The sequence below is a fragment of the Dromiciops gliroides genome, chromosome 5 (genome assembly GCF_019393635.1).
Source record: "Dromiciops gliroides isolate mDroGli1 chromosome 5, mDroGli1.pri, whole genome shotgun sequence".
In the NCBI taxonomy this organism is placed as follows: domain Eukaryota; kingdom Metazoa; phylum Chordata; class Mammalia; order Microbiotheria; family Microbiotheriidae; genus Dromiciops; species Dromiciops gliroides.
In genome coordinates, this window is record NC_057865.1 from 223276343 (window position 1) to 223290515 (window position 14173).

Genomic DNA, 14173 nt, shown 5'->3' on the forward strand with positions numbered 1-14173 from the left:
CTGTCCTAAAGGAGAAGTGGATGGGATATTGTGTCTTTACTAGAAATCATTCAAGTCATCTTCCAGAGGGACAATTAGGTTCCTTGGGGGAGAATCTTTGTTTGAAGGTATTTCCCAGATAGACTTGACTCTTCTCAGCCGTGCAAGGATCCAAAACAGTTTCAAAGAACACATGAGAGGAAATATTCTCAACCTCCAGAAAAAAGAATTGTGAATTATAAATGCAGATGGAACCATACTGTTTCTACTTTGGGACTGGTTTTTTTTCCTTCCTGTTTGAGGTTTTCCCCTTGTGCTCTGATACTTCTTTCACAAGATGACTAATGTAGAAATATGTTTAATGTGATTGTACATATACAACCTATATCAGACTGCTTCCTGTCTTGGGGAGGAGGGAGAGAAGGGGGAAAAATTTGGAACTAAAAATCTAGTGAAAACAAATGTTGAAAACTATCCTTATATGTAATATGTAACTGGAAAATAATAAAATTTAAAAAAAAATAAGGGTAGTTTAGAGATACAGAATCAACAGCTATTAAGTTGGGCAAGATAGTAAAGAACAAAGAATTTAGAGAAAAGCTTTTTTCCCCCATAACATATTTTTCAGAGCTTCTTTGACTTCCTTGTTTCTTAGGGAGTAAATCAAAGGGTTCAACATGGGAATGACAAGGGTGTAACACAGAGAGACCACTTTACCCAGCTCTGGGTTACTGGCAGGTGTGAGGTACATAAAAGAGACAGTCCCATAGAGCAAACTCATGACAATCAGATGGGACCTACAGGTGGAGAATGCTTTCATTTGTCCTTCACTGGAATGGATCTTCAGAATAGTAGATATGATATAGATGTATGACACCATGATGACTATGATGGTGGGCAAAATAATGACCCCAGCCAAGGAATATGACACTACCTTGTTAATAAAGATGTTAGAACATGAGATCTTCCGTATTGGATGGGCATCACAGTAAAAAAAGTCAATAACATTAGATGCACAGAAGGACATAGTAAAGGTAATGCTGGCTTGAAGGATGGCAGTGATACAGCCACAAAAGTAGGATCCTGCCACCAGTTGGATGCAGAGGTATCTTGACATACGGGCAGAATACAGAAGCGGGGAGCAGATGGCTATGAAGCGGTCATAGGCCATGGCTGCTAAGAGAAAGCCCTCAGTCACAATAAAGAGAGCAAAGAAGAAGAGCTGGGTCACACAACCTGCAAAGGAGATGGTCTTACTCTCAGATAGGAAGTTGGCTATGGCTTTGGGTGCCACAACAGAGGAGTAGGAAAGATCAATAAAAGAGAGATTGCCTAGGAAGAAATACATTGGTGTGTTTAAGCGGAAAGCAGTCAGGATGAGGACAATCATACCAATGTTCCCCAGAAGGACCATGCTATAGGTAAGCAGAAATATGAAGAAAAGGAGGATTTGGAGCTCTGGGCGGACCCGGAAGCCTACAAGAATGAATTCATTCACTTCTGAATGGTTGTTTATTCCCCTCTCACCCATGGCAGAGACCTGCTGAGAGGCAAGGCCAAGAAATGAAATCTCATTTTTGATCCTTATATCATCCCCACTGAAAAATATCCAATTGACACCACTAAGTACCTGTCAATCATCTCATTTAATTTGCTTACTACTTTATACAGGTTTATATATTGTGCCCCTTTATATCTGGGGATGGAGCACTTTCAGCTTTGCTATTCCTGGTGCCTTTTAGAGAGCATGTACAGTAGTCATTCTCTGCTGAGGTCTAAGTCAATTATGTGCTCATAAAGACTTAGAAGCTGAATGGGACATAATCACTCTCTTCTCTACATTGCTCTCCTTACAATCCTCACACTTCAAAGGCAGAAAGCAAAGGAGAGGTAGAGAGAACAGTAACAACTTTTTACATTTTCTGAATCATATGTTCTTCCACCTTAGCCTTCAGTTAGGGGACTCTTCATCATCTCCTTTTGCAAGCCTGCAAGTCATGGATGGATGGAAGCAGATCCCCAATGTTTCTAAAAGATTAATTTGAAAGAGATAGAGAACATATGCAAGTGTTCTGTATAATCCACCAAAATGGGCAGCTCTATGCATACTCTATACTCCTCTTTTGCTTTACTAAGAACAGACCAATGATGAAACAAGCTACTAACTTCCTGACACTGAGATGATGCACTTAGAGCAAAATGAGATGTATATTTTTTGTTTGTGGCCAATGCAGATATTTGATTTTCTTCACTATGCATATTTGTTTCAGAGGATTTGTGATTTTTTTCAGGTTACTGTAAGAAAAAGGGACAGGGATCCTTTAATTTCTCATAATGGCATGAGGATAATTAGGCAGGTGATACAAAAGGTAATGAAACAAAGATAAAAATTATTTTCTTAATTAATATCACAATTGTCTTCTCAATTTATTCTCCACAAGGTGGAGTGTAGTAACATTAAGTTTTAGAGAATGTTTCAATTTTTGTTTTTATTTTATGTTCATGTGTAAAAACTGAAGAAAAAATGTAAAATCTCTAAAAGATTCTGAATTTCCTTAGACATGTTTTGGAGAAGTCTCATTTTTTGATTTGGTTATTGGCAAAGTTATTTAAAGTTGCATTAAGATCAATTTTGTAGGAAACTTTCCAGCTGATTGCCATTATCTGAAACACCTGAGAGACTTTACAACCTTGATCATCAGCATCCACACCTGAAAGACTTTCACTCCACAACTACACTCAGAGGACATCCCAAGAATCATCTGAGAAAAGACTTCCAAAGACTTAAATGGGCATTTCCCTGTTTTCTTTTTTTCCATTGCATACACTATTTGTAAGATCCACTTACTAAATGGGAGTACCCACTTTAGTTTTTCTTTGTAATGTCCTCATACTAAAGGAGAGAGCCTCCTTGAGATTTTGTCAATGTATCACTCAATTTCTTTTCTCTCTTCATTCCCTCTACTTTGTTAGTCATAAGTATCTGTAATATTATTGCTTCATGTAAGGAAACAATGTTTCTTCATGAAGCATGGGGGGGGGATGAGAATCAGGGGCGCTGCCCCTTGCTGAGAAAGCATGAGATGACCTCTCCAAGGTTTCTAAGGTCATCCTAGCTTCCCAGAAGTTCATGGACAGCCTGTAAGTCATGTCAATCAATGGACTTGAATACTACCAGCCAATTAGCTTGGAGCTGTGTGGGGACCACCCCTCTTCCTGTTGGACAGGAGGCTTACTCAGGGAAACTGACTGGGACAATGTCTCTTTGGAAGCATGAGTGGCTATCTGAAGGCAGCTTACTCTTTCTATCATATATCTGAGATAGGGTTTTTCCATTCTTTCAGATATATTTTTTCTCTCTCTTTACTAAATTCTAATATACTTTTTGCTGAATTTATAAGTAAATCTTAGCTAGATTCCCCCCTCCCCTTACATGGGAGAAGGGGGGCAGATAAGGACAAGCATTAGATTTTAGTCATCACAGTAGGGAAAGAGAAAAAAGAATTTTGTTCATTGAAAAAAGTAAAACTCCCCTTTTCTCTTGAGCATTGGTATTTCATGATAATTTTTCTGTTGAATAATTCCCTTTTCTATCTGAACATTTCCTGAGAAATTTTCAGAAGCTCTCTGGGGTAAAATATAAAATAACCTACCATTTAAATTCTTCCACAAAATGGCACCCTTTTACCTTTGTAGTCATTCATATTACACTCCTTCATACATTCTTCTTTGCAGCTAAACAAGCCTGTTCACTGGCCTCTATATATGACATTCCATCTTCTATTTCCACACCTTTGAAAGGTGGTTTACCCTTGTTTGGAAAACATTTTCTCTTCTTGGAATTCCCTCCCCCCAGCCCACCCTCTGAAACATCTATTAGGTCTGATGTCTTACACAAGGCCTTACCTGATCCTCCTGACCCTTTGTTCTTTCTCTCTTGTGAAATTACATTGCATTACTTGGTGTTGATGTACTTCTGAAAAGATGGGGGTTTCACCAAATAGAATATAAGATCCTTGAGGGCAGGTACTGTTTTGTTTTTATCTTTGTGTTTCCAGAATCTCACCCAAAAGTCATTAGTAAATAATTGTTGAATGGAACTGAACCTTTAAATGGAAGAAAGGTCAAAGAAATGAGGACTAAAACAGCAAGAGTCATAGAGGCAAGACACCAAGAACTCTTACAAAAGATTATGGAGATAACAATAAGATGAGAGAGTTAGAGAGAGAAACAGAGAAAGATGGACACAGACACAAAGACGCAAGTGGAGACAGAAATAGAGAGAGAATGAATTAACTTGGAAGAAACATTAGTAATAATTCAATACCATTCCGAGGTAAAGAAACTGAGTGCAGTGATAGCAAGTAACTTGCCTAATGACAGACAAGTAGTAAACAACAGAGTCAGGATTTGAAAACAGGTTCTCTCACTCCAAAACTGGTTTGGAATCGAGAGTCTGTGAAATTCTCTTGTCTATAGAACCAGAAGGATAAGATCATGAGCACCATCTCACAGCTGATTAGGTACTGCCTTGACTACAGAAAAGAGGGGTGAGATCCCCGTTTCTTAGCCTGAGAAGTTTATGGATCCTTTCACTTGGTCTTCAATGCAGCCACAGGGAAAATAAAATGATCTCTATGGAACTAAAATAAAGACATATCACTAGTTTGAGCTTTGAATAATAACATGCCTGTTTTCAAGTAAAGGAGGGACTCTGAAAGATGATACATAGAAGGGAAATGACATAATGGAAGTAGCACCATACAGAGTCAGAAGGCTTGGATTTCAATATCTTTCAGTTCTCATAGCTATGTGACTTGTCCAAAGTCACACAGGTATAAAGTGTAAACAGAGGCCAGTTGTACCACTTCAGATCTGACTCTCTTTCCATTATACCCAACTGATGTAATGTCCCCTCCCAACCCCCCCTCCACATCATCACCACCACCACCACCACCATCATCATCATCATCATTTGAACACAGTAGATAGAGTATTAGACCTAAAGCCAGGAACACCTGGGCCAAATTTGGCCTTAGACAATTACTATTTGTGTGACCCTGGGCAAGTCACTTAACCTTTCTTTGTCTCAGTTTTCTCAACTATAAAATAAGGATAATAATAACACCAAGATTGTTGTGAGAATCAAATGAAATAATATTTTAAAGCACTTAACACAGTGTCTGGCAACTAATAGATGCTATGTAAATGCTAGCTACTAATATCTTCATCATCATCATCCTTATTATTAGTAATAGCCACATAATAGAATCCTGAGGAACTATAACTTCTTGCTTCAAGAAATATGAACAATTTTCTTGGTTAATTAATACAGCTACTTATAGTACAATGTTTCTAGTGCCTAGTTCAGAGCTTTACCCATAGTTGGTGTTTTTTAATGTTTGTTGAACTTCTGAACTTAAAGGTTACCTTACTACAACATCTATTCATATGGAAATAATCAACTTTCATTGAGCTATCTTAATGAGGGGCCATAGTGTCTTGATCCCTAGACCAGTCATTTAATTTTTCTGACTTTTCTTTGCAAAGTGAGGGTTTTGAAACAGGGAGTATCTAAGGTGTCATCCACCCATAACATTCTATGATTCTATTCTCAGAAAAAAGATCTGGAAGGCACCCAGAATAAGGAAGTCTAATTATCTGATAATAGGCTATTGAATAGTAGTGTCTCTTCCAGAGCATCAGGATGCCACTCTATGACTATTACAAATCCTTTCAAAATCTGATTAAGGTGAATGTGCTATTTTGGTATGAGCTAATTTTGTATAGGGATGTTTTCATTTTAATAGAGATCTAAGCCTTAAGCTAAGTAATAGAAAATGAGATGTATATAATATCTTGCATGTATTATCTCATTTGATCTTTGCCATGCTGTGAAGTTGATATTATCTCCATTTTACAGAAAAGGAGACTGAGGCATAAAGAAGTTAAATGGTTTACCTACAGTCCTAGAGAAAGTGTCAGAGGTTGGATTCAGACCTAGGTTTCTCCTAATTCCAAGTTCAGTTCTCCCTGCTTCCTCTATAAAGGGAGGAAGTTCTAGTAGGGAAAATTTAGTCTGTAAACAGAAGAGGGAAGAGACTGAAGGTTTAGTGGTCCTAGGTAGCAATTCTGGGAGTTGTAGAAAGTTGAAAAATATCCTTCTTTGGAGTCTCATATCTGGGATGATGGAATTGATTTTGTCCATGTGTATAATTTACACATGCATATGTATCTGTCTGTCTGTCTATCTATCTATCTATCTATCTATCTATCTATCTATCTATCTATCTATCTATGTCTCTTCTTAAAGCTCAGAACTATTATTTTTGCCACAGAAGAGTGGGTCTCTTTTCCCTCTCTACCTTCTCCCTCTCATCACTGTCTCTCTCTGTATATCTCTTTCCCCCTTCTCTCTCTCTCTTTCTCTCTCTCTCTCTCTCCTTGTCTCTCCCACACACACAATGTATGCATGTATATGTAATTCATGAATACATATTTTAAAACATCATACACATATATTCAACCACATCCCTGAAGTTTAAGGTCTTACTTTTGTGTGTGAGGGGGGAATGGGGGTTAAGTGACTTGCCCAAGGTCACACAGCTAGTAAGTGTCAAGTGTCTGAGACTGGACTTGAACTCAGGTCCTCCTGAATCCAGGGCCACTGCTGTATTCACTGTGCCACCTATGTACCCCAAAGGCAAGTCTTAAAATTTAGAAAACAGTATATTTCTTTTGGCAATGAATTATACTTCTTTATTGAAATTCACTGAGTTATCCCTGTAGTCCTCTTTCTATCCCTGATAGCCATCATAACACAATGGGAAGATGGCTCGAGTCCCAGGATCTGGGCTATAATCTTGGACTCTGCCACTGAATGACCTTTGTGACCTTTTCATCACTTAACTGCTCTTCCCTTCAGTTTATTAATCTGTAAAATGAGGAGACTGAACTAGATGCTTTCTACGGGCTCATTCCGCATGAAACCTAGGATCCTGAGCTCCCAACTCATTTAAAAAAGTCCAAAGCCATCAGAAGTTAACATCTTATAGATTTCTCATGTATATGGTGAAGGGTTAGAAAAAATATAAAGAAAACAAGGAATGGGGAATCTGAGGAATCAGGGAACAGAGGCCCAAATCAAGGATTTCCAAAAGACTTCAAATAAGAGAATATCTATGTGGATTTTGATTTGCTAAAAATTTATTATAAGTAAACACATAGAATTTAGATTAAAATACACTGGCAAGAATTGTCTAGCCAAGAGACTACTGAGCATTGAGATGAAAAATTTGAAGGAAGTTGTAGAATCTCCTTCTCTGGTTTATTTCAAAAGAAGATTAACTTCCTTTCTTGGTCAGCTTAAGTGAGGTCCAGCCCAGGGTAAGGGGATGAACCATATGATTTCTCAAGGTTAGTTCCAACTCACAAATTTTAGAATAGTATATTCAGGATCAAAGCAAAATTTGAGCTCTAGATTGTCTCCTAATACAGTGTATGTCATGTAGAAAGAAACATTAAAAAACCTGTTAATTATGTGACTGAAATGAAAAATGACATCTGTAAATTAGTCTCTTACCTGAAGATAAATTTTGTTCCTTCTCTTGGTTGTGTCTCTTCCTGTAGAAATGTAGAATTTCTTGTTTTTGGATTCTGAAAAGAGGGAGAACAAGAAAAAATGAATAGCAGTCTAAATTCACCACATCAAGAAATCTTTTAAATCATACAGAAACTGATGCAGTACAAACTGAGCAGAACCAGGAGAACATTGTTCTAATAAGAAGTTTTCTCTCTTCCTTGAAAGAATGACATAGGCTTGCAACCCTACCCTGAACAAGGTCTGCACCATCCAAATTCCTTGCAGCACTGTGGATAATTCTTTATCAAAGCCCAAATAGGGTAGATATTGGACCTTGTAGCCAGCACTAATAAACCTGAGCAATCTAAGTGGAGGAAGCTTATCTTCTTCCTTTCTGGAGAGATTTGTAGGTCTTAGAAAGTGGAGAATGGGAACACAGGAGCAATTTAAATGGCAAGGAGATTCTATTTCTTCTGTTAGTACATGATGATCTAAAAAGGGAATCAGTGGCAGTTTTAGAATGTTAATGCAACCTTTCAAGTAATTGCAACATGGTGGGTGCTTAGAATTTTCAATAAGAGGTTTCCATTGAAGGAAGGATGAGAATAGGTCAATTATGAAGATATAATAAAAGCAGGCTCCACTGCCATGGTCCATGAGGAATCATGCCACAGACATGTTAGTAGCTGAGGAGCACAGAACCAAATAAAGAAGCCCAAGTAAACAAGAATGATTTATTCCCCTGACATTTGTCTTTCCTGAGGTCTCTCTGGGCCTCAGTTTCTCCATTGTCAAAAGGGAATAGATAGTTACTTTCCATGCCTTTCATGGCAGTCAATGAAAATGTAACAGTGACTACTCTGGCCCCCTTACCTGAAGGCAGATATATTACAATTAACTCCTCCTTTACAATTCTCCAGTAAACTTATAGGGACATTAGAGATGTCCAATCTCTCTGCCACTGGCACCAGCCTACACCAATTGTGTAGGCTGGTGCCAGTAGAATTTTAGGGGGTCTCCAAAGCCCCGTTTTCATTTAAATACTTGTCATATTGGCTTTTAAAGAGGAATCCTTACCTAAAAAGTATAGCAACAACAGACACAAATATCACCATCCCAATATACGGGGGCTACAATTTCACTACCTTAAACTTCTGGGGAAGAGAAGAGGATTAGACCTGCAGTTTGCTACAGTTCTTTTTCAGCTCAGCCCCAGCAAGTTCCAAGTCCAAAGCCACTCCTAATACTTATAAAGTATTCATTATTATTTGAGGTTTTCATGACCCCATCTTTTGGGTAGAATTAAAAAAAACCAGGTGCTCATACTGGCCTGGGGCTCAGGTACAGCGCCTCTGCAAACAGCACGATGTTCCACCCACTGTTTGGAGCCTTCGCCATGGTGCTGTCACCTCACATCATCACCATTCGCTGACACCTCCATGGGCCTGGCAAAATTATAATGACTGGAAGCACAGTGAGGGCAGTCATATGACTGTCAGGGCTGCCAGCCAATTAGCTTGGGGTTCTGTGTGGTCAGCCTGGGGTCTGCTGCAAAGAATAAGGGAGGAGATTCGCCATTCTAGCTTGAAGCTGGAAGGTGACAGGAAGTAGCAGTGTGTATTCTCAGCTGATTCCTGGGTGGTGGTGTTTAGTCAGGTTGTATCATTTCCCTTCCCCCATTTTATTTCCTTTCCCCTAATTCTACTGATTTTGCTTGTGTTTTTTAAAGTTTGTTCTTGTTAATAAATCCTGTTCTGTTTTGAGGAAGGCTGTCAGTCTCCTTCCTTGCCCCAATATTGCGGCAAGCCACATAGCTAACACTCCCCAATTAAATATTGGTCCCTACATACTAAAATAAAGTCAAAATGTGTACATTATTGGAGGCAGAGCCAAGATGGTGGAGGAGAGGCTGTGACTCCCACAAGCTCCAGATAAACCCATCCATTCATGCCCAAATAATGCAGTAAAAATCAAAACCCAGAACAGCCTAATGCACATAAGAAGAGAGTGAGACTATTTCTCCGCAAAAGAGGGCAATTCTGATCACCTACTGATCAGGCTGAACAGCTCGGCGTGTGGTCCGGACCCAGCCAGGGACACTGCTTCCATCTCATGTCAGAGTCTTCAGCACCAGCAGTTTCTGAGGCTCTGATCGCGGACTGGTGAGGGGGTTCTGCGGTAGGCCACGGTGAAGTGGAGGCAGTATCTACTGGAGTTGGCGCAAAGCGCCCTGGGTCTGAACCAGTGGGCTGAATCGAGTGGTGGTGGCCCTGTGGGGGAGGGGTAAAAAAGCACGCCAAGCTTCCGACCATAGAGAATCAGAGTTCAATCAGACTTCTGTTTCCGGGTCAAAGAGAAAGCGGCTGGGATTACTCACAAGCCAGGCAGGCTGAGAAGAAGCCCAATCACACCCTGGGCCACGCTGTACCATGAACAGTGTGTCCTGGAAGCAGCGCTACACTTTAAGAAGGAGTAAAAAGCCAAGAAATAGTAAGCCAGGATGAGTAGGCAGAGAAAGCAGAAGATCATCGAAAACTTCTTTGGGGGACCAAAACTTATTTGGTAGACCACAATACATCCTCAGAAGAAGAAGATAATAATAGGGTCAAAACTCCAACATCCAAAGCTTCCAAGAAAAATATGAACTGGTCTCAGGCCATGGAAACTCTCAAAAGGGACTTTGAAGAGAAAGTAGGAGAGATAGAATGAAGATGTAGAGAAAGAGCGGAAGGAATGGAAAGAAAAATGAGAGCGATGCAGGAGAGTCATGAGAAAAAAGTCAACAGTTTGAAAAGCCAAATGGAAAAGGAGATTAAAAAACTGTCTGCTGAAAATAATTGCCTAAAAATTAGGATTGAACAAATGGAAGCTAGTGACCTTATGAGAAACCAAGACACAGTAAAGCAAATCCAATTCAATGAAAAAATAGAGGGCAATGTGAAATATCTCCTTGGAAAAACAGCGGACCTAGAAAATAAATCTAGGAGAGATAATTTGAAAATCATTGGACTACCTGAAAACCATGACCAAAACAAAAGCTTAGACACCATCCTCCAAGAGATTGTGAGGGAAAATTGCCCAGATATTATAGAAGCAGAAGCTAAAATAGAAATTGAAAATCCACCGATCACCTCCTGAAAGAGATCCCAAAAGGAAAACCTCCAGGACTATTATAGCCAAATTCCAGAACTCCCAGGTCAAGGAGAAAATATTGCAAGCAGCTAGAAAAAAGGAATTTAAATACTGTGGAGCTCCAATAAGGATAAATCAAGATCTAGCAGCCTCTACATTAAAGGACCGGAGGGCATGGAATATGATATTCCAGAGGGCAAAGGAACTGGGACTACAGCCAAAAATCATGTACTCAGCAAAACTAAGCATCATCTTTCAGAGGCAAAAATGGAATTTCAATGAGAAAGAAAACTTTCAGGCATTTGTTATGAAAAGACCTGAACTGAATAGAAAATTTGACTTTCAAATACAAGACCCTGGAGAAGCATAAAAAGATAAACGGGAAAAAGACTTCACGAGGGATATTAAAAGATCAAACTATATTCCTAAATGGGAAGATAATACTTCAAACTCATAAGAACTATCTCAGTAAGGATGTAACAGAGGACACAGGTCTGAATTGAATATGAAGGGATGTTATGTTTTGTTCTTTGTGGGGTGTCTTATGTCTGGGGCCGGATTTGGGCTTGGGGTCTCCTGGTTCCAGGGCTGGTGCATTGTTCACTGTGCCACCTAACTAACTCATAATGACATCCTTAAGATAGGGTTGAGGTGTAGGAGAAATAGACTGGGGGAGAGGGAAGGGGAGAGATGGTCTGGGGAGAGGATGTTCACATGAAGGAAACAAGAAAAAACTTATGGAGGTTAGGGGAAGAGGGGGAAGGAATTGGGGAGTGAGTGAACCTTAATATCATCAGAATTGACTCAAAGAAGGACTAACATACATACTCAAGTGGGTATAGTAATATATTTTTGCCCTGATGGAGGGGAGGGAGATAAGGGGGGGGGGAGAGGGAAAAGAGGGTAGGGCATATTGGGGGAGAGAGCAGTAGAAAGCAAAATACTTTTGAGGAAGGTAAAGATGTTCTGCATAACAGCACAAGTATGACATACTGAATTGCTTGATTTCATAGGGAGGGTTGAGGAGAGAGGGAGGAAGAAAATTTGCAACATAGAATTAGCTCAAAGACCTTAAACTCATCAGAGTTGGCTCATGGAGGGAATAACATTCACACCCAGTTGGGAGGAGTAATCTATTTAACCCTACTGGAAAGTATGAGGGGAAGAGGATAAGGAAGGAAGGGTGAAAAAAAAAAGGGAGTGCATAGTAGGGGAGGGGACGGTCAGAAGTAAAACACTTTTGAGGAGGAATAGTTTAAAAGAAGATAGAAAATAGAGTAAATATCATGGGAAGGGAATAGGATGGAGGGAAATAGGTATGATGATTGAATATAATGGCAAAACATATGGTACCTACTTTGCTGGGCTAATATGAAGAAAATTCTTTGTCAAGTTTAAGGCACTTTATTTAGGTTATGATGAACAGGATACTATCAGAAAAACCTGGAAAGACCTACATGAACTGAAGCAGAGTGAAATGTACTGTATACAAAATAACAGCAATAGTGTAAGATGATCAGCTGGGAAGCATGTGGTTATTTTCAGCAAGGCAATGGTCCAATATAACCCTGAAGGACTTATGAAAATGGCAGCACATCTACAGAGAAAGAAGTGATAGTATCTGAAAATAGATGGAAACACATTTTTTTTAATTTTTTTTTTTTTTTTGGTGAGGCAATTGGGGTCAGGTGGCTTGCCTGGGGTCACATGGCTGGTGGGTGGGTGTTGGGTGTCTGAGGCCGGATTTGGGCTTGGGTGCTCCTCATTCCAGGGCCGGTGCTCTGTCCACTGCACCACCTAGCTGCCCCTGGAAACACATTTAAAAAAATTTTTTTTTCTCTCTTTGACAATTCCTCAGTCTGAAGTTTTGGGAGTTTTTTGACTGTTTTCTCTCACCACCTAGCTAATATGGGAATGTTTTCCATGACTACTCATGTATAACTTATTTTGAAATGCTCAAGTTCCAGTGGGGGGGGGGGTGGGAATTGAGGAGGAAGAGAAGTTGGAGCACAATTTTTTTTTTAATTGATGTTAAAATTTGTTTTTACATGTATTTTGGAAAATAAAATTCCATTCAACAAAAACAAAACAAAATAAAACAAACAAAAAAACCAGTGTACATCATTTAGCCATAAAAGGTGATACCATAGGTAAATTAGGAGAGGAAGGAATAGTTTACCTCTCAGATCTTTGGAAAGGAGAACAGTTTATGACGAAACAAGAGATAGAAAATATTATGAAATGCAAAATGGATGATTTTGATTACATTAAAATAAAAATATTTTGTACAAACAGAAGCAATGCATCCAAAATTAGGAAGGTAACAGAAAACTGGGAAAAAATTTTATAGCCAGTACTTCTGATAAAGGCATCATTTCTAAAATATATCAGGAACTAAATCAAATTTATAAGAATCCAAGTCATTCCCCAATTGAGAAATGGTCAGCTATCTATCATCTTGTGAAAAAATGCTCTAAATCACTACTGATTAGAGAAATGCAAATTAAAACAACTCTGAATTGCCACCTGAAACCTATCAGATTGGCAAATATGGCAAAAAAAAAAAAAGGAAAATAATAAATATTGGAGAAGCTGTGGGAAAATTGGGACACTAATGCATTGTTGGTGGAACTGTGAACTGATCCAACCATTCTGGATAGGAATTTGGAATTATGCCCAAAGGGTTATAAAGCTGTGCATACCCTTTGACCCAGCAATACCAATATTAGGTCTTTTATTCCCAAAGAGATCATAAAAAAAGGGTAAAGGACCCACATGTACAAAAATATTTATAGCTGCTCTTTTCGTGGCTTCAAGGAATTGGAAATTGAGGGGCTACCCATCAATTGGGGAATGGCTGAACAAGTTGTACATGAATGTTGTTTGGGCCAAATTTAGTATGGGGAGAGTTAATTGGGCAGTTTGCTATAATATTGGGGTTCAGAAAGTAGTGAGAGACCTCTAGGTCCGGAGCTTCCTCTCTTCCAAACTGCTCCCTTTTTAGTTATTTCATTAAGACTGGTAAGAAAGGAAATTATCAGCCTCTTTTCCACAAACAAATCAGGTTTTATTAATGGGAACAAAATTTACAACCCAAGTGAAGTTGATAAAGCCAGGGATAATGAGATAGGGGATAGAGAAAGGGAAAAATATGACCCACATCCCAGATGATTAGAATCTAAATCTCTAGGGTAAAAAGGCCCCAAGTACCTTGAGTAAGCTCTGCTTTCTCAGCTACTGAGAACAGCTTATCTCAAACAAAAACTGACTCAAACCCCAAACTTACTTCCATCTCAGCTAGCCCAAAGAGCTAGCCTCGGTTCAACAACACAAACTCACCACCACCTGAAATTTGTAGTTCTAAGAAGAATCAGCTATGCAGTCTCTCTCCTGGTTAGGTCTGAAGGTCAAGCACCACCAGGTCCTCTCTCTCTCCTTCACTGTCCCTCTCCAAGTACTTTCTCCTCCTGCCTCTCTCAT

General features: G+C 39.2%; 1 protein-coding gene across 1 annotated transcript; it reads right to left on the reverse strand.

Annotated features, from left to right (window-relative positions):
• Positions 1-568: 568 nt before the first annotated feature.
• On the reverse strand, positions 569-1525 carry LOC122730135 (olfactory receptor 9K2-like). The gene has a single exon (XM_043969363.1). The coding sequence runs from the start codon at positions 1508-1510 to the stop codon at positions 569-571; it is 942 nt and encodes a 313-aa protein (XP_043825298.1). The 5' UTR covers positions 1511-1525.
• Positions 1526-14173: the final 12648 nt, after the last annotated feature.

Excerpts from the sequence above, each read along its gene's own strand:
- LOC122730135 (XM_043969363.1), bottom strand. The coding sequence starts at position 1,510 with ATGGGTGAGAGGGGAATAAACAACCATTCAGAAGTGAATGAATTCATT.